Here is a 20,663-nt window from a genome sequence, read left to right as displayed (position 1 = left end):
CCTACATTATTTTGTTAATCTTATATATTACTAGTTATTTACATAGCGTGCACATGTTATTCAGCACTTTACAGAGAATATTTTAACATTCACATCAGTCCCTGCCCCAGTGGAGCTTACACTCTAATATTCCCTATATTTTGTTGAGATTTAATTAACCTACCAGTATATTTTTGGATTCTGGTAGGAAACTGAAATACCCGGGTGTAACGCTGCGGAGGTGGGAAAGTTTAAAGTTAGGCTTTGGGGAAGGAGGTTTAGGGATAGGAACTTAGAAGAGGGATTAGGGTTAGGCAGAGTGGGAGGGCCTTAGGTTTTGGATGGTGGGGTATAAGGGTTAGAATTAGACACTAGCAGGGAGGGTAAGGGTCAGACTAGACTGTGAGGGGGAGGATTATGGTTAGGCTGCTGGAAAGAAAGGTTAAGGGGGCAGGGGAGGGGTAAAGAAAACCGAGGGCTGATTAAGAAAGAGGTGACATAAACCACAGAAGGAGTCTGAGCTTCCAGCACTTTAGGTTGTGTGTTGCTAGGGTGTTATGACAAGATCAGTGATAGCTAATTAGGGATCAAGGGAGAATTTCTTTGAGCTAGGAATAGGCAGGAAGTCAGGTGACCTTCCTCTCTGGTCGGAATTTCCCCACCCTCCCTCCCTAACTTTCTATTTCTTGGCGGTGGTAAAGAACGGTCCTTGTTTAAATGAATATCGTATGAAGATAGTGGGTGCGCTGTCCCGACATTGATATGTCGCTAGCCCATGCCCTTTGGACAGGGGATGGGCTGCACCATCCGCACGGGTTGTGATCTTACCCCTCTCTCTTTTCTATGACCGTTCTTTAGGGCCGCCACCCTTTATAGTCAAGTTATAGCTGTCAATTAATACATTTGACATCATATTTTGAAACGCCAGCACTTGTGTGTGTCTCGTTATTTTAGTGTTAAGTTAGTTTTAATGTTTTAGATAAGTTTATTAAAGTGTGGGGCATAAAGATTGCAGATTGTGGGTTTATTATACTTTCCTGACCCTTGTTGGGATTCCCCCCTTTGGGATGCCAGCGGCAGTATTCTGACCATCGGCATCCTGACCATCGGTCATCCATATGTATGCTATTGTATATCATAATGCGAGTGGGGGGTTCTATTTTGCAAAGTGTGTACTGACAGCCCTACAATGCATTGTGCCCTAATGTCACCTAGGGCCCTACTATGGTTCATAAAATAAAGTTACTATACTAAACATTACTATAGGGCATAACTTAACTAAGTCACTACCATGCTTTAGAGAATAAATGAGAGCCCTATATGGGGCATAAAATTAACAGCTGCTGTGAACAGATGTCTCACTAAAAGCAATGGCAGACTGCTCTTTTAAAATTTCGCCATGGGGCTCACAAAGTTCTTCCTATGCCCCTGATAATGATGTTTAGTTTTTAATCCAATGGTTATGTCTAAAAATCACGTGATTTGCAGTAATCTGCAAGTGTTTATTACTGCACACAGCAGGATTCAATCTTATGCAACACAGAGATGATCAAACAGTGCTGTGTGTTTTGAAATGGCCTACAATTGCAAACCTAACCTAACCTAACCTGATAAATACCGTGGCTCCCTCCTATCTATAACAAGGTAATGTCCAGGCAATTTCTAACAGTCATCATGCTTTATTGAAAACACTGAGCATGGTGCACTGAAGACCGAGCTCTATTTACTACATTAATAGATACCAATGCTCACCAGCCTACGTACAAGAGAAGTAATTTAAAATTCCAATGTGTTAAATAATTTATTAAGGTTAAGCTTCAGCGACCATGAGGGGTGGTCAAAGTTTAGCAAAGATTAAACACAGTGTCATGGGAGCATCAGCTTCAGGATGATCTCATACATTCCATTATTACTGAGTGAGTTCTGTAGCTAAAGAATAAACCAGGCATTCCCAAAGCAGACCATTGACCTACAGGGTATGAATTTGGAGGTTGCTGATACCTGCCAGCTTATCACTCTTTAAACATCGGTGTTTTTACTATTTAAATATAGCATCAGCCTTTTGTAAAATTCAGTATCATTGCCTAATATATAGCATATAAAAGACAGAAACTGAGTCCAGTTTTTAGTTGATCTTCACAATGTACAGTCACGTTACTGTCAAGAGGGTGAACGCTATCAAAACTGGCCATGTACAAACCGGCAGCCTTAGTGGTGGAAGCTATTTGAAAGTATCAGCAGGGGGCTATGCCTCCTCTGTTTATGGTGGAGCAGGAGGTCTGGGCACCAGAATTTCTTCTACTTCACAAAATGTAGTCGTCTCAGGGAGGCCCATGAAACAATTGGGCATCGGGAATGAGAAGGAGACCATGCAGAACTTGAACGAACGCTTGGCCACCTACATAGACAAAGTACACTCTTTGGAGAAGGCTAATGCCCAGCTAGAGGTACAAATCAAGGAGTGGTACACCAAAAATTCTGGAACCCTGGAAAGAGATGACAACCATTACTTTCAAATGATTGACGATCTGAGAAAACAGGTAATAAGTTATTTCTTAATCAAAATATTACTGAATAAAAAAAACCAAACTTATGTTTTGTTCTTATAATATGTACTGAATATGTTTAAAAAAAAAAAAACTTAATATGCATATTTTTCACCAGATTTATATTATCCCCCAATCTTTTTTTAAATGTTTATTCAATTAGACACTTTGGATTATAATTCTGGGCTTCTGCTACAAGATAGTAATATGCGTGCATGAAGAGGTAACAATATCATCCCAAATTATTGCAAATATGATGATAAATTAGACAAATGTCAACACAAACGAAGAAGAAATGACATAGCTGTCTTTTGATTCTTCCTTAATTTGTAAAGCGGAGAACTAGTCAAACACAGTGCAGTGATGCATACTGTAGAATGTAAGTAGACATGCGTCAAAAAAGTTGCTAAATCCTAGTGGAAGAAAGGACCTTGATAACTAACCACATGGTATGCGACACCATGGGGAGGAGCAAGGTCAGTGAGCTTGAACCAGGGCCGGACTGGCCATCTGGCACTTCTGGCAAATGCCAGAAGGGCCGATAGCCTTGTGGGCTGATTTAGTGCAGCCCAGTGGCGGAACAATAGAGGGTGCAGGGGATCTGCACCCTCTTGATTTTTTATTTTTTAACATGTGCCTCCTACCTCAGCACTGCTGGCAAAAGTAAGCCGGGCTGCAGTCCCCCAGCGCTTCTGACAGCTGTAAGCTGACCTGAAGAACACCCACCCCCTGTGCTGCTGGCAGCGGAAAACTTAAATGGAGTCTGCTGTGTGCCCACTACCAGCACTGCCAGAGTGGAGATGCTTGCATCCCGCATCCCCCACTCCTGCACCTGCGCCCGCCCCCCACACGCTGATCGGGAGCCGGAGACTGCCACATGTGAAGAGACCCGTCGCATCAAGCAGCCTCTCAGTACACTACTGGCTGCTTGGCACTGGCACAGCCACGATGAGTTTCTTATCCCCCTCAAGCTGCACCACGCCAACATGGAGGGCAGGAGAGTCAGCAGTGATGACAGCAGCTGCACCCTCCAAGCAGCAGCCAGAACTGTAATGTGCTTGGGCCAGGTCAGTGCTGCAATCCCCCATCCCCAACTCAGTGTTCCATTATCTAACTAACAATCCCCTATATTGCTGCCTACCCCTCCTCCCCCTCACCATCCCAGTGTCTACCACCCTGCCACCTTGCCCTCCCCTTTCCTTCCCCAATGGGTCAACTGCCCCATTACATGGGCCCAATCTATCCCACAGCCAGTACAGTAACAGTGCCCCTTCCTTTCCAGGCTAGTGATTGCCCCTCCCATTTTACTGCCCCTCTTCTCATCCAGGCCTGTGAATTATGTGTAATGGACATTACTGGGGGTATAATATGTGCATTACTTGTGTGTCATAATATGTAAAAATGGGCAACACAGTGTGTGTCAATGTGTAATGGGCATAACAGTGTGTTACATAATGTGTAATGGGCATTACAGTGTGTTCCATAATGTGTAATGCCTCATTTTTGTGATGCCATGCCGCATCTCCTTGAGGCCAGAACCCCTTTTTGCAGTGCAAGGGTTCCGCCTGCTGCAGGTGCGCCTGTGTGCTCAAAATACCAGGGCCGTTTTCTGGTCCCAGTGCGGCCCTGGCTTGCACTACTATCTACGCCACCATCTATTCCCTTTAGTAACAAGGTGGCTAATTAAGCGGAGCGAACCACTGTGCCCGAAGCACAAGAGATGTGAGCCTTTGAGAGTATTATAAATGTGAGCTCCTATGTTCAGACCTTAGAATGTAAGCTCTCCCCTCATGTGCTTTTTCTAAGAATATATCTGTACTACTTTTGGTACTCTTTACCTAGCACGGCACCCGCGATTGGCATCGCGGTCATCGGGGGTAAAAAATCGCGGGCATCGCGGCCATCGCATGCACTGATTTCCGCGATTTCCCATAGGGATCAATGTTAAAAGTGTCAATGGACGCGATTTTTGTGTTCAATGCCTCAATACCCGCGATTTGTCCATAGGAAACAATGTTAAATGGGCCACAGAGCCCTAATAGTCCCCCTGAAGTCTGAAATGGCCCCCACAATTGTTAACGCCACCCCACGATCAATGTGAACCCGAAGCGTGGCGAGCGCAGCGAGCCCGCGAGGGGCGGCGGTACGCGTCCTCCGACCTTTTCATACCCCCACTATCCACGTCGGCGTGGAGAATAGAATAGTGTGGCGAGCGCAGCAAGCCACCGAGCCCGAAGCGTGGCGAGCGGACGCGGACACCTGTGAAGCCCGCGAAGGGACGCGTTTACCTGTGAAGGTATCCGCGTCCCCTCGCGGGGCTCGCTGCGCTCGCCACACTATTCTATTCTCAACTCCACGCCGACGTGGATAGTGGGGGTATGAAAAGGTCGGAGGACGCGTGCCGCCGCCCCTCGCGGGCTCGCTGCGCTCGCCACGCTTCGGGTTCACGTTGATCGTGGGGTGGCGTTAACAATTGTGGGGGCCATTTCAGACTTCAGGGGGACTATTTGGGCTCTGTGGCCCATTTAACATTGTTTCCTATGGAAAAATCGCGGGCATTGAGGCATTGAACACTAAAATCGCGTCCATTGACACTTTTAACATTGTTCCCTATGGGAAATCGCGGGCATCGCGGCGCACCCGTTTTTTAGTGCATGCGATGGCCGCGATGCCCGCGATGGGCGCCGTGCTAGGTAAAGAGTACCCTACTTTTATAACTGCATCAATGGCCACTGCTGCTGTCTTTTATGTACATGTCCTAATTTGCATATGTACTGTAAATCATTATTTTCTTCGAGTTTTTTTTGCTCATCTATGTATTGTCAGCCACTGCGGAACACTTGTGGCGCCATATAAATAAATAAATAATAATAATAATAATAATAATAAATACTCCTCCTCCTGTTGTGATGTGTTATTGTTATATCAGGGGTCCTTTCTCAAAACTTGAATATAAACTTAACCATTAACTAAGGCACCTATCTATAGCCTTAGGTGCTCATTCATTTGTGAGTGTTATCTGCCTTATTCTTCTCTGCTCTGGACTCCCTTCTCTCTTGCATCTTCAGCCAGAGGTATTTGAACAGAGGAGGTGGCCCATGTGCAGACTCTGTGTGGGGCCCCTCTTTACGGTGCATTAAACTTTTGTGTTGTGCAGGAGCAGAGGTCTATTGAATAATTGAGCCCACCATGTTCTGGAGAGAGAATTCTTACTGTGCATGTGTGGTGGTCAATGCACCCATTATAGAAACGCCAATATCTTCAACCTTCATGTCCTGCCAAGCTGTCTCCCTCTATAATGCCTTACCTTTACATTCTATTGATTCTACTGTCCAAGCTGTAACAAAAAAATCATCAATTAATCTTCCTCCCAACCCCAACACTCATAGTTTTGCTAAGCAATAGTAATGTTCATTCTAGCACTCTCCATCTTTGAAAACCCATGCAGTTCCTGTTCCCTGCCTGGGGTGTTGCTGCCTGTGAAGCACTACAGCAGACAGCGACACCCCAGGCAGGGAAGAGGAACTGCATGGGGTTTCAAAGATGGCAGGTGCTAGAATGATTACTAGCAATAGTTTAGAAAGCTATGCTCTCACACCATATTTATCCATTTCAAATTCACACTATCCCCCTACTGCTTTGCCCATCCCAACAGTCCTTTTTAAAGGTTTTATTACAGAGGTGGGAAATGAGCAGCCCTCCAGCTGCTGTACAACTACACATGCTCTGTGCTGACCTCCCAATCTGCATTCACCTTCACTGCTTTCCTAACTCCCTTTAAATTCAGTTTAGACCCCTAAACCTCTCAAAGAAAGCTCTTAATAACTCTGTGCCCTCCTACATTATCTGACTACTGCTTCTGCTCCCCCTAATAACTTCCTCTTACATCTGCATCCAAGACTGCACCTGAATCAATTCCCCCTTCTGGTACACACTCCCTCACCAGGAAATACTTTTTGCCAATCTCCCCATCTTCCAACATTCACTCTTCCCTTATCGTCTGATCTTATCTTCTCCCCTGTTCAGTACCCTTATCATGTTCAATGTCAAGGCAATAGGTCATTAGGGTCAAAATGTTGTAATGAAAAATGTTGACACATGACAAGGTCAATATGAGTTTTATTAATGTTTTTTTTTTTTTTTTTAACTGGCTTGCTCTTACTTCACCATTCATGCAAGCATAAAGGGAGAATACAATAGCATACCAAGCGTAGCAAGGCACTGAGCCCAAAGCATGATGAGCAATATGAGCCATGCATGAGTATAAGTTACATTTATGTCAACAGTTGTCAACATTGACACAAAAAATGTGACAAACTCATGTCAACAATTTCACGTGTCTAACTTTCCCATGTCGACATTTTGACCCTATCGACATATTACATGTCAGCCTTTTTATCCTGTTGACCTTTTGACTCTGTCGACATGTCAACCTTTTTGGGGTGAACCTGACTATCTAGACGGTGTCTGTCTAATAATCAACTCCCTTCCAAACAGTTCAGCAATATTGCTTAATTTGCTTATGTAATATAGAACACTTGTAATGAGTTATAATGTTTTACAGTTATAAGTAAACTGGTAAAATGCTATTTGGGAAATGAAGCTTTGGAATCTTGCTTATGTTCCCAAATCTGTTCATTTGACAGTTTTATAAACTCATTATTCTTAATAAATGTGTTTATTGGACATACTGTACTGTAGTGCTCTTGTAAAGGTAATTTCCCCCAGCTGTCATAAGTTAAACTACAGTAAGTTTTGACAAATGTTACGTAATGGGTAAATAAGTGCTTGTGTGAAAAATGAAAACAATTACAAGAGGCATGAAAGGTAGAAGTATGTGGTGACGAGATCTGTTCTTATGATTTAAATGATCTAAAAAGGAAAGTGATCAAAATATAACTTTTTATGAAAAACTCCATTGCCCAGATTTGTACTGTACAGCAAATTCATTATGCAGCCAATTCACCCTTTCCAGGAACAAAGACAGATTCTAAAATGCTTTCCCTGGTTTTGTGTCCCCGGAAACATCCTGATTGTGTCATTTTGGTGAAATGCATGGAATTTTAGAATGTTGAGTGCAGTTCTTGCCATATATTCTTATTCTCTATGTTTAACAGTATAATGTAAGCTTGTAATAATTATAAAATGCTAAAAAGCAAAAACATTATAAAACGACTCCCTAAACCCGTCATTGTTGGGTATGTATTGTGCCAAGATATTTTTGATACTTGATATTTTGTATACATGCTTAAGGTGGCCATACGCTGCTCCAGCTTGTCTGAGGCACATGTCTGACCTGAATTTCCCAAGAAGAGTGATTCCATCCAATTTGCGTTTATTGTGAAATTTTAGCATGTGATTTATCGCATGTGAAAGACTACCGGGGAGCTGCCGGGGGAGTTCAAGGGAAATTGGATGCGATACATTACGGGTGCTAAAAGCACCCGCAATGTGCACCGACAGCTGCTCATCCGATTTATCTTATGTGCAGCACGTCCGACCTCCGACTCCAAACTGATGTACACAGGACCTTTCATTGGATCAGATGGGTTTTCACACGTGCAATTTGACCATTTTTCACCCAATCTTTCGGAATCAGGTTAACAACAGGATTGCCTACCCTCCCGGAATGGCAGGGAGACTTCCGAAAATCAGGTCCCCCTCCCAGCCCCCCGGAAAGGTGGGCAACCCTCCCAGATTCTGAGGGACCCCTGCTCCACCCCCCTGATCGCGCCACGCCATTTAAATACTGCAATCCAAGGGTCTCAGAGGATGGGGCAGGGCTAAAATTTTTATAATTGCATTATTTTAGCCCCATCCCCTCTGCGGAGATCTTCAACTCAGGTTATTTTACATCATGGGGCTTAATGACATCCCGCTCAAGCCCCACCCCCCAAAGTGCTGCTGGAAGTCGGCAACCCTGGTTAAACAGGCCACATTGCATCAGTGTATGGGCACCTTTAGTTTAATCAATTTAGAAGCATGTATAGTGTGTCATTTCCTAAATAATATGGCGACATGAATAGCAAGGTTTTTAAATCCCGGATGCATCTACAGTATCTAAAGCAGGCATTGAGAAATCATTTGCAGTCAACATTTCGTGAAAATCTAATTAATAACTGCATGTGTTTCAAAGCTGAAATAATTTAGAATTGAATGGTTGTTCCCTAATGATTACAGTATGTTTCTTTTCCAGATTTTGAATGCCACTATGGAAAATACCAGCATATTGCTGCAGATAGATAATACTAGGTTGGCAAGTAGTGACTTCAAAATAAAGTAAGGAACAAAGTGATCTTGTATAAAATGTATCTTAGTTGATTTCAAGGTTTTAAATTAAAGTCCTCCTACCCATTACTTTTGCCCTAAAGGAATGGTAAATGTTCGGGTGAGATGGCAAACTCGCTTTGCTTTAAGTTATTCTTCCCAAATTCTTCTCTAGATTTGAACAAGAGCAGGCAGCTCGAGCCTCAGCAGAAAAAGACATATTTGATCTGCGGAAGGTCATTGACCATCACACCATCTTAAAGACAGAAATAGAGGCCCAGATAGAGAACCTTCAAGAGGAATTAATTTATCTCAAGAGAAACCACACTGAGGTGAGTATAGATATAACAGGGATTCTCCTAATAAAGTAGAACAATGTAATTTCTCAGTAACTTATACCATCCAATCATGTTTTTAGCCACAATAAATCAATATGAGTTTATTGCTGATTGGTACATCTTAGCAACTCAACATGAACATAAATATTTTTTTTATTTACTTACTTATTAATCCCTGCCCAGGAGATAGATGAGCTGAGTAAACGATCAAATGGTTCCATAGATGTGGCGGTAGACGTTGCTCCCTCTGCGGATCTTGGAAAAGTCATGGAGGAGATGAGAACACAGTATGAGCAGCTGGTGGAGAAATATCGTTTGGAAGCCAAATATCTGTTTGAGAAAAAAGTGAGTTTTTGTCTGTAAAGACCTTGTTGTAAGTTTACACGTGACTTTCAAAACAAAGTAGGTTAAATATTGCATTGGTCTAACAGAATGACATATTGGTGTACTAAGTGATTGATATAAAGATATAATTTCATTCAGCCAATGTAACACAATAAAAAAGTAGGCAGATCTGTGTAAGGGTGTTTATACATTAGGTAGTATATACAATATCATTACATGTATATGCTTTATGTGTACCATGTGGCATAATGTGTATATTATTCAAATTATAAAATATGTTATACCAATGTACACATCCTTATGTGAAGGTTGTGTATGATATATTATAGTGTTCATTCTAGCACCCTAGATCTTTCAAAATCAGTGCAGTTCCTCTTCCCTGCCTAGGATGCCACTCTCTGCTGTGGTGCTTCTAGCACAGTGTGGTCTGTATTTCAGCACTGATACACACAACAGACCAGTACTAGAAGCAGGACAACAGAGAGCAACACCACAGGAAGGGAAGAGGAACAGCACTTGTTTTGAATTATGCACAGTGCTAGAATGAACACTATATTAATAAATTTAAAATTAATAAATATATTAAATAGGTAGCCCATGCAAAAATTTCACATGCAAATAAAATACAATTAATTTTATAGCAAGGTTGATGGGGTGTAGTAGGATGAAAGAAGAACCGGTTCATTTGTTGCTATTTCAAGTAGCCAAGCAAATAATCTTAGCCATGGGGTGTCAATGCATCCAGGGAAAGAACTCTAGGGCCAAAAGTCCATTTTTAACTTCGTGTTTTAAACAAACAATACAATTCTAAATTAACAATTCGTCAGAAACAGAGAACCTCATTTATCGATTTATTTTAAGTATGAAGGGTTCGTCACCAAAACACCTTCTAGAAATAATATATATGATTGCTGTGTACTCTATGGAAGGTATTCAATCCCCGTCGCTATTTCTAATGGGAGAAATAGCAGCAGGCATCTATTCAATGTCTTTCCTAACAGCATTGAAGAGGCAGATTGACAGAATGGGCCTGATTTTAAAAGCGATCTAGCCCGTTTTCCAGAGAACGGCTGTGGATTGTCGAGCTCATAGCCGTATTTCGACAATCCATGGCCATTTACACAGCCACGTACCCTTTTCGCAGATTGTTCGGCAGGACGTTAAATCCCGCCTGCCAATAAACACGTGAGTGGGCCGCAAACGGGCCAGGGTCACACCTGCCGAGACGTCCCGACAGTCGTGACCTGGATTGAATACTCCCCTATGGTTTTTTTTATATGCTGCATAAGCCACATTCGGTATATGGGGACAACAGGAACAGCCTAGAAGAGAAATCCATTGCATTTGTGGAATTGTTGCACATGTTTTGATCGACAAGTTGACATCTAAGCATGTATTGGGAATTACTGTAACACAGATTTGTAGTAGGGCTGAGCAGGTTTGGTTTTGGATATACTCGGATCCAAAACTGCATTTGAGTTTGCTGCAGGTACAGGATCCTGGCCATACGCAGACATTTCATTTAAGCAGCAATCATTTGCAAGGCATGGTCTTGCGTGAGTTTGGCTGGCATCCTGCACTGCCTATTACATCCCGCCAATTGTATTTTGAATCCTCTCATCCATGAAGGTTTGATTCAAAAATAAAAAAAAATAAAGCAAATGTAATATTGTTTGGAAAATGTGTTTTCATTTCAGGTGGAGGAATACAATATGGAGGTGCATAGTAACACAAGCGAATTGGAAAAGTATAGGAAGGAATTGACAGAATCCATACAAAGTGCGCAAAAGCTGGAGATAGAATCCCAGGCTGAACTCAGCAAGGTCAGTAGTAAACTTTGTGCTTGGTGTATCCCAGCTGATGCGTATGCTCAGTGCTGGATTTATGTAAATGGTTTGGTGGAGTTATGTTGGTGGATGGTGTATTGTAGTAATATAGTTGCACTCATTTATACACTGGGTCTTGGAAGCCGATTCAGACCTGTTCAGCCAGGTTTATGCAGCCAAAGACTACACCTATATCAGCTCTCCCAGGAAAATGAGGTCCCTCGATACTCGGATGCCCCCAGGTCTTAACAAGGACAAGGCTGCTATTAGAAGCTGGGCAAGGCAAGGAAAGCAGGACTGAAGTCAGGCAGGGACACAGGAGGAAGGACCAAACACACAAGACGAACAGTAAAAGTAAGCAGGCTACTGTGTGCGACTGGCACCGGACCACTGTGGCGGATACTACACACTGCATCACTGTACTGTAGATGTAGCATATATGCACAGGGAAGTGGATCGCATGAAGTGCAGCGTACATTGTTGCTAGTAGTATCTGAGTACATTGCTGAGGGAAAATACAGGTGACTGGCAGACGGAAAAATGGACCCAACTGCAGAGCTGAGCTGGTATAATACATACAGACACGTACAGCCAGAATGCAGGAATAACCGCGAATAGCGATTACTACTGGTAACCCTGGCTGTGGAGCAGATCCGATACAGACAGGCAAATAGAGAGGAGTTGCCACTAATAGCCACACAAATAACTAAACACAGAGACTGTGCTGAGGAGCAGATCCAGTAGCAGTCAGAACACAAAATGAAGCTCTTATACAGAATCAGTTCTAGACAGACAGGTACACACACAGTTAGGGTCATCAGGCTTTGTCGCGATACAAGATCACATAGGCTTGGACAATATGCACCCAGACAGGACCAAGGTTTGTCAGGATATAACCAGCATTAAGTTAAGAAGGACTGGGTATTATAGGGAGCAAGACCCAAAAACCCTGGGAAAGGACAAGCCTCCTGATTTGCACCTGGACAACCAAACACATAAAGGTAATGTCCTAATTATGTAGCCGCTGAGACTGGAAAGACAACACATACAGGATTCAAACGGCAGTTACACGGACCCACCAAAGGCAGCTGGTAACAGTGACTCACTACAGCTGGCCAGACAGAGACGGCGAGTAACAATTTGCAACGTGAAAGGGGTATCAATGATGCGGTGCTAGCCTTCTACTCTGCCTCCCTTCAGTGAATGATAGCTAGGAGGAGCAAGAGGATTCTAATTGGTTTGGAGGAATCTTGCGGTGGTACATGACTACTATAAGTGCTTGCAAACAATGGCCATAAACAATGACTTATTGAATCAAACACATGCGCAGATACATCTGTGTACATCCTACATCTGCAATCTCCCTGAAACTACTTTTAGTTGCCAAGTATGCTCCCCAGGCACTTCTATAATTCCCTGTTATCGATGACAGTAGTCAATTATTTTGCTAATTATTCAACCACATCATGGATGTTTATGCAAATATTTGAAATTATCAAATTATTTAGGCTCTAGTTGTGTACACATGATCATTGTTATTTTTTTTTTTTTAACATACTACCATATTTAAAGATGTTCCCCATTGTGTATGATTCATTGCACAGAATCAAGAACATGTTGTCTAAATTCAACTTTAATGCACTAATATACAATTATGATTTAACATGGTATATTAATGCTAATTCCTTTCTTTCCAATGACATTACTGTCTGCTTCTATTTGTCCTTTTAAATAACTGACAGCCTATTGTTGTATTGGCAGAAGAACGCAGCAGATGTCACTTTGGAGAACGTAAGCACCCAATACGCCATGCAGTTGGCAGAACTGCAAGACAATATTAATAACCTAGAGACGCTTCTTCAGCACACACGAAAAGATGTCAGTTACCAGATCTCTGAATTTAGTATCCTGCTGAGCTTAAAGTCCCGGCTGGAGGCGGAGATTGCAACCTACCGCAGTCTCCTGGATGGAGAAGCTAAGTAGGTAATGCATTGTCAAATTATCTTACAGAATTGATTGATCTCTTGATTTGATTTGAATTGATTGATTGATTGATATTCTTAGGAATAATCTGAGTACTCATGCACTATTGCTGCAAGTAGCAAGTCATCACTACCCGAGAGAGGGGGGGATATTGATATAGAGATATTACCATGGAGGGGGCACCTGCACTTTACATTATAAGGACTATTAAGTGTATAAATGGTTCAAAAGCTAGTAGATGTAGTTTCACTTGCTGCCAACAGATTGCAGTGTTTTGGAGTCACAGGGACACTACACATACATGCGGGCCACAGCGCACCCCCATTTTTACCCCTGTGGTATTTATAGCAAGCGCTTTGTGAGCTGCTGGACATGAACCCTGTCCTTCTGTCTCATTAACTAGAAGCCGTGTGCACATACACAGTGTGTATTGCTGCTATGCAGAGCAGCGAAGGGCAGGGGGAGACTCTTAACTGCCCCCCCCCCCCCCCTTTACCATGAGACACTGCCGGCCCTGGGGATGCGGGACCATTTGTCTACAACAAGAAGATAGACAGCCATTAGGTCGACACCATTAGTTCGACAACTCAATAGGTCGACATGCTTTTAGGTCGACATACCATTAGGTCGACATACCATTAGGTCGACATGTCAATAGGTCGACATGCCATTAGGTCAACACTGCCATTAGGTCGACGGTGTCTAGGTCGACAGTCACAAGGTCGACATGGTTTTTTTTCACTTTTTTTACCCAAATGTCGACACAGCCGACATGGACACAGTTTGAAGTGAACCGCAGCCCCTCGCATCGCTTGCTTCGCTCGCAATGCTACGGGCACGGTGCCTCGCTGCGCTCGGCACACTATTATAATCTAACTCCACGCCCTAGTGGATGGTAGGCAATGAAATACCGCCTGTCGGCACATGTCGGCTCAAAAAGCAGTGAAAAAAACCATGTTGACCTTTTGACTGTCGACCTAGACACTGTCGACCTAATGGCAGTGTAGACCTAATGGCATGTCGACCTTTTGACATGTTGACCTAATGGTATGTCAACCTAATGGTATGTCGACCTAAAAGCATGTCGACCTATTGAGTCGTCGAACTAATGGTGTCGACCTAATGGCTATCTATCTTCTTGTTGTAGACAAATAGTCCGGATACCGGCCCTGGGTGGTACAAGAAAGTGATATGCTAGCGCTTTAGATACCAGTTGTATCGAGGGGGCTGCCGAGCTGGAGTGGTCCAGACTCCTAAATAGCAATTTAATAGGATAGTAGCTCTGCGCTCACCCTCCAGTGTGGAGAAGAGTAAAGGTGCAATGCACAGCTATTCCACTGCAAATGAGAGATGTGACACGCTGGGTTAATATTAATATCTATTTATTGTAAAATAGTGCTGTGCTGTCATACAGATGAATAACCAGTATGCCTGTGGCTCGTACTTGAGAGCAGTTTGCAATTGCACTGATGCTGGGCAGTAGTGTAGATAGCACAGGAAAAGGGGGTGGGTGGCAGGATCACCCCCCAAAACAAACGGGACGGTCCCTCGAAATTTGGCACAGTTGGAAGGTATGCATGTACATATAGTATAAAGTAATTTAAAATATTTAATACCACATGTATCCCAATGTTTTGACAATGAAAACCTCAGTTCAAAGGGACAAAAATAAATTAAAAAATATTTTACTGCAAGTACAGTATATTTGATAATCAATTTTCAGCAATGTCAGGTCTGTCTTTTACAGTATGTCTCCAAGCTTTATGTAATTTCCATGAAATGAGTTTTGTAAGGACATGGGGATTAGTGTGCCATGACTCACAATTACACCACTGCATCTTTGTAACCATGATGTCATGTTTGTTGTAAAGCAGGATTAGGAACAAGTGTGAATGACATTGCTCTGACTGCTCCTACTGTAGACCTGTTCTCACTGTAAACAAACCTTTTTATTTTGCAGCTCAATATCCAAATGAAGATACACTGAAAGATTAATGAAAGACATACAAAAACTGGCATGTGTAAATAAAGCTATACAGCATTGCTGGTCTGTTTTTTGGTTATGGCATTCTTAAATTATAAAATGTTTTCTGAAACCATAGAAATACAGTACTGTCATAGATAGACACACTTGGCACGGCCAATTTGTCTTTTACTACACACACAGCTAACTACTGTTTAAGCTTGCATCTTGGACATGGCATTAAAGATGAGTGGGTTTGGTTCTTAGAGAATGGTGTTCATTTCCCTTGATGTTGATACTTCCTGTGCCTTGCATAAAACACTATACATTTTATTTCTGTGAGAAATTGTGTTTATTTCCCTGGCTGTGGAAACTACCTGTGGTTTATCCTATCCACATTTGCATATTACTCCTAAAAGTATTATTCAGCTGCCATAATGGAATAACCTGCGTTACGTCTCCAGCTCTAGGTGTTTTATGTTATTGTGCAGGAATTACATTACAACGGTACCAAATGTTTTAAAAATAATAACACTTCTTAAAAAAAAAAAACTATCAAAATGTCTAAATTTAAAAAACAAACAAACATAGGGAAACAGGCCTGTTGGGGCACAGGGGTTAATCCCTGGTGTGCAGTAATGCCTCGGATCCATGCCCTCTACAAAAATTTTTTGTAAATCAATTGACCATCATATTCAGTACAATTGAGGTGTTTGGAGGGGTGCTTGCAATGGTCCAGGCTATAGCTGGCCATACACTACTAGACCATGTCCTTTTTCCAGGGTTTGGGAGCAAATTGTTGTTTCTCATTTTCTCACTTACTGTATATTTATTTAGTAACAGTTTCTTATATAGTGCAGCATATTCCGTATGTATGAATGAATTGTTAATACAACCAACTAGATTGAAATGTATTGTTATATTGAAATTGGTCTAGTGTATGGCTTGCTTTGCACTAGTGCAAGGATAAGAAAAACTCTGGGCCAGATTCTCTAAGCTTCAAAAGTGATAAAATGGAGAGTGATAAACAGCCAGCCAATCAGCTCCTACCTGCCATGCCACAGACTGTGTTTGAAAAATATCAGACAGGAGCTGATTGGCTGGCTGTTTATCACTCTTAATTTTATCACTTTTGAAGCTTAGATAATCTGTCCCTTTAATTGTTTGAAAGACGTACTTTATTTTCTGTATCAATATTGTCTAGGAAAATTGAAAACATTTTAGAACTATTTCCTCCTCTAATTCTAGACAGACAGACAGACAGACAGACATAATGCTGATCTCAGGATGTTTTTTTTTTTTTTTTAAAGTGAAAACTAATACACTGAGCAAAGACCAATGGGAAAAAAAGCACTTAAACCTGTTTCATAGAGCTAAATAAGTACTGAGATAACCATTACACCTTTGTACACCAATAGGTAAGGATTATGTATATCTGTCCTAATCCTTACATCTGTCAACACTAGATCTCCAATACTTTTAATTGTCAGGAATACATCTTTTTAAAACAATATAACAACATACTGTAATATGAGCAAAGCACATCAAGTTTCAAGGATCTCCCCATGGCTAGTAGGGTAGCGTGCCAAAATCTCTGTATAACAGGAAATGGAAAGTGACAGCTAATATCTTCAATTTCGCTGAACATTATTGTTTACTGTACACCAAGACAACACCCAAGAATCATAACATTTTGCTTAATCTGGAACCAAAACACAAGCAATGGTTCTACTAACAATGGCCAGGAGAAACTATGGGGCCTAGTAGAAATTAAACAGGTGGGGCCACCCCACCTCCTTGATCAATGCTATGATGCACTCCCCTTCCGTAGGGGTAGTGGTGCACTTTAAACTGTGTCCATGTCGACTGTGTTGACATTCAGGTAAAAAAGTGAAAACCCCCATGTAGACCTTTTGAGTGTCGACCTACACATTGTTGATCTAATGACCTGTCGAACTAACGACCTTTCGACCCATAACCATGTCGACATTTTCCCATGTCTACCTAATGAGGTCAACCTAATGACTATTGACCATCATGCTGTAGACCAAATGATCCCAACCCGCAGAGGGTGACAGGGAGAGAAAGAGGGAGACATGAATAGGAAGAGGGAGAGAGGGAGACTAAGAAGGAGACAAGGAGAGAGCAATTACAAGTGAGCAGAGATGAGGGTATAGATCAGTGGTTCCCAACCCTGGTCCTCAAGTACCCCCAACAGTGCACGTTTTCCAGGTCACCCAGCAGGTGCACAGATTATTCAGGCACAGTTTAAAAGATCCACAGGTGGAGCTAATTATTTCACTGATTCTGTGTGGAGACCTGGAAAACGTGCACTGTTGGGGGTACTTGAGGACCAGGGTTGGGAACCACTGGTATAGATCAGTGGTAGCCAACCCTAGCCCTCGAGAGCTACCAACAGTTCACATTTTCCAGACAACCTAGCTTCTGCACAGCTGCACTTATTAATCACTGACACATTTTAAAAGATACACAGATGGAGCTAATTAGCTCACTTGTGATTCTGTGAGGAGACCTGCAAAACATGCACTGTTGGTAGCTCTCGAGGACTAGGGTCGGCAACCCCAGTTATAGATGGTTGCTGGGAAGGAGGGAGCTGTAGTTGAAGTGCAAGAGATGAAGGCTGTGAGAACAGGAGGGAATAGGGATGCTCATTTTATAGTTATTTGCTATAGTCACTGCTGACACAGTCCCCCTAGCCTGGACTCTCAGAATGTGTGATAACAAATAAAAGTGTTCATTTTGTATATTGAGCTACAGCTTTTCTGTTGTGTCCTAGATGATGAAAAAAAGGAGAGCATAAGTTGTTTTAAGGAAATTAACTAATTATAATAAAAAAAAATTTGGTTCTCAACCTGATTTCAAAGACCACAGGTGTCTGTAGTATACTGCAAATAAGCAGGCTTTTATCATTAGCATTAAAGAGCAATGCATACTAGCGATGAGGGTGCGAGGGGCACTAATAATTACCTATGCTTGATGTCACTGTACCAGAGACTGCCCTTTACTCTCAAGTGCACATGCACCACCTTCCCAAATATCACTCGGAAGATGGCAATGGTCAAGTGTAAATGATCTGCTCCCTACAGCAAGGTGAGATGCTGTTGAGACTCACCTCCTCCTCCCCAAAAGAAAAAAAATCTGGGTACTCTTTACCTAGAAGGGCGCCCACGATTTTGATCATAGGCATCGCAGGTAAAAAAAATCGCGTCGGTCGCATCGCATGCGACCAAAAAATCGCATGCGATGCGACCGACGCGATTACTGCGATTTTACATAGGGAACAATGTTAAATGGGTCAATTGACCCGATTTAACATAGGGAACAATGTTAAATGGCCCACAGACCCCAAATAGCCACCCTGGGCACCCCCAATTGTTAACGCCACCCCACGATCAACGTGAACCTGAAGCGTGGCGAGCGCAATGAGTCCGCAAGGGGCGGCGGTACGCGTCCTCCGACCTTTTCATACCACTATCCACGTCGGCGGGGAGTTGAGAATAGAAAGTGTGGCGAGCGCAGCGAGCCACCGAGCCAGAAGCGTGGCGAGCGCAGCGAGCCCCGCGAGGGGACGCGGATACCTGTGAAGGTATCCGCGTCCCTGCGCGGGGCTCTCTGCGCTCGCCACGCTTCGGGCTCGGTGGCTCGCTGCGCTCGCCACACTTTCTATTCTCAACTCCACGCCGACGTGGATAGTGGGGGTATGAAAAGGTCGGAGGACGCGTACCACCGCTCGCCACGCTTCGGGTTCACGTTGATCGTGGGGTGGCGTTAACAATTGGGGGGGGGGGGCAGGGTGGCTATTTGTGGTCTGTGGGCCATTTAACATTGTTCCCTATGTTAAATCGGGTCAATTGACCCATTTAACATTGTTCCCTATGTAAAATTGCGGTAATCGCGTCGGTCGCATCGCATGCGATTTTTTGGTCGCATGCGATGCGACCGACGCGACTTCCAGGTACTTGTTTCCTATCTGGGCGCCCACGATTTTAATCGCGGGCATCGGGGGTAAAATCGGGGCCATCGCGGGCATCGCGGCCGATAAAAAATCGGGTGCGATGGGCCAGACGCGATGCCCGCGATTTTCCCATAGAGAACAATGTTAAATGCCTCAATTTACCCGCGATGACCGCGATTTACCATAGGAAACAATGTTAAATGGATCAATTTCCCCAAATTATCATAGGGAACAATGGGAAATGTGGCAAAAACACCCCTGAACATAAAAATGTCCCCCCAAAAGTAGTTGGCGCCACCCCGCCATCAACGTGAACCCGAAGCGTGGCGAGCGCAGCGAGCCCGCGAGGGGCGGCGGTACGCGTCCTCCGACCTTTTCATGCCCTACTATCCACTAGGGCGTGGAGTGAGAATAGAATAGTGTGGCGAGCGCAGCGAGCCACCGAGCCCGAAGCGTGGCGAGCGCAGCGAGCCCCGCGAGGGGACGCGGATACCTTCACAGGTAAACGCGTCCCTTCGCGGGCTTCCCAGGTGTCCGCGACGCCATGGACACCTGGGAAGCCTGCGAGGGGACGCGTATAACTGTGAAGGTATCCGCGTCCCCTCGCGGGGCTCGCTGTGCTCGCCACGCTTCGGGCTCGGTGGCTCGCTGCGCTCGCCACACTATTCTATTCTCACTCCACGCCCTAGTGGATAGTAGGGCATGAAAAGGTCGGAGGACGCGTACCGCCGCCCCTCGCGGGCTCGCTGCGCTCGCCACGCTTCGGGTTCACGTTGATGGCGGGGTGGCGTCAACTACTTTTGGGGGGACATTTTTATGTTCAGGGGTGTTTTTGCCACATTTCCCATTGTTCCCTATGATAATTTGGGGAAATTGATCCATTTAACATTGTTTCCTATGGTAAATCGCGGTCATCGCGGGTAAATTGAGGCATTTAACATTGTTCCCTATGGGAAAATCGCGGGCATCGCGTCTGGCCCATCGCATGTCATTATAATGACATGCGATGTACCCGCGATGCCCGCGATGGGTGCCCAGATAGGAAACAAGTACCATTTTAAAACGCATTTCTATGTAAAATCGCGGGCATCGCATCGGTCGCATCGCATGCCATTATAATGGCATGCAATGTACATGCGATGCCCGCGATGGGCGCCCCTCTAAGTAAAGAGTACCAAAATCTGAATGCCCCCCCCCCCCTCCTGTGGACTATGTATGGCAGCTACATATATTTATGGGGACATGGCCACACCCTTACATTACTTGGACCTGGTGCTGCTCTCTGTGGCCCTGACAATACGTCATCCAAGATTTGTGAGTCAAACACAATTTAAGATCATTTTTAACAAATATATAGTAAGTTGTAACTGATGATTCAACAGAGAATTTTTTTTTTTTTTTGGAGACTTTTACATCAATGGAACACATCAATGTTCTGGA

The 20,663-nt window shown here is 43.6% G+C and overlaps 1 protein-coding gene across 3 annotated transcripts; it reads left to right on the top strand.

Moving 5' to 3' along the window:
* Positions 1–1,958: 1,958 nt before the first annotated feature.
* LOC146008213 (keratin, type I cytoskeletal 19-like) lies at positions 1,959–15,334 on the top strand. 3 transcript variants are annotated; one of them, XM_083147284.1, is made up of 7 exons: positions 1,959–2,519; positions 8,722–8,804; positions 8,968–9,124; positions 9,314–9,475; positions 11,173–11,298; positions 13,063–13,280; positions 15,245–15,334. In XM_083147284.1, exons 1-7 carry the CDS (start codon positions 2,121–2,123, stop codon positions 15,258–15,260), a joined length of 1,161 nt encoding a protein of 386 aa, XP_083003410.1. In that variant the 5' UTR covers positions 1,959–2,120; the 3' UTR covers positions 15,261–15,334. The 3 variants fall into 3 exon arrangements, with proteins under 3 accessions (XP_083003410.1, XP_083003411.1, XP_083003413.1); XM_083147285.1 differs by having other exon boundaries at positions 1,961–2,519; positions 13,063–13,284; XM_083147287.1 differs by lacking the exon at positions 1,959–2,519 and adding an exon at positions 3,091–3,592.
* The last annotated feature ends 5,329 nt before the right edge of the window (positions 15,335–20,663 follow it).

The sequence above is a fragment of the Crinia signifera genome, chromosome 6, assembly GCF_055691185.1.
Source record: "Crinia signifera chromosome 6, ASM5569118v1, whole genome shotgun sequence".
NCBI lineage: Eukaryota > Metazoa > Chordata > Amphibia > Anura > Myobatrachidae > Crinia > Crinia signifera.
This window is presented reverse-complemented; position numbering and strand designations above follow the sequence as displayed.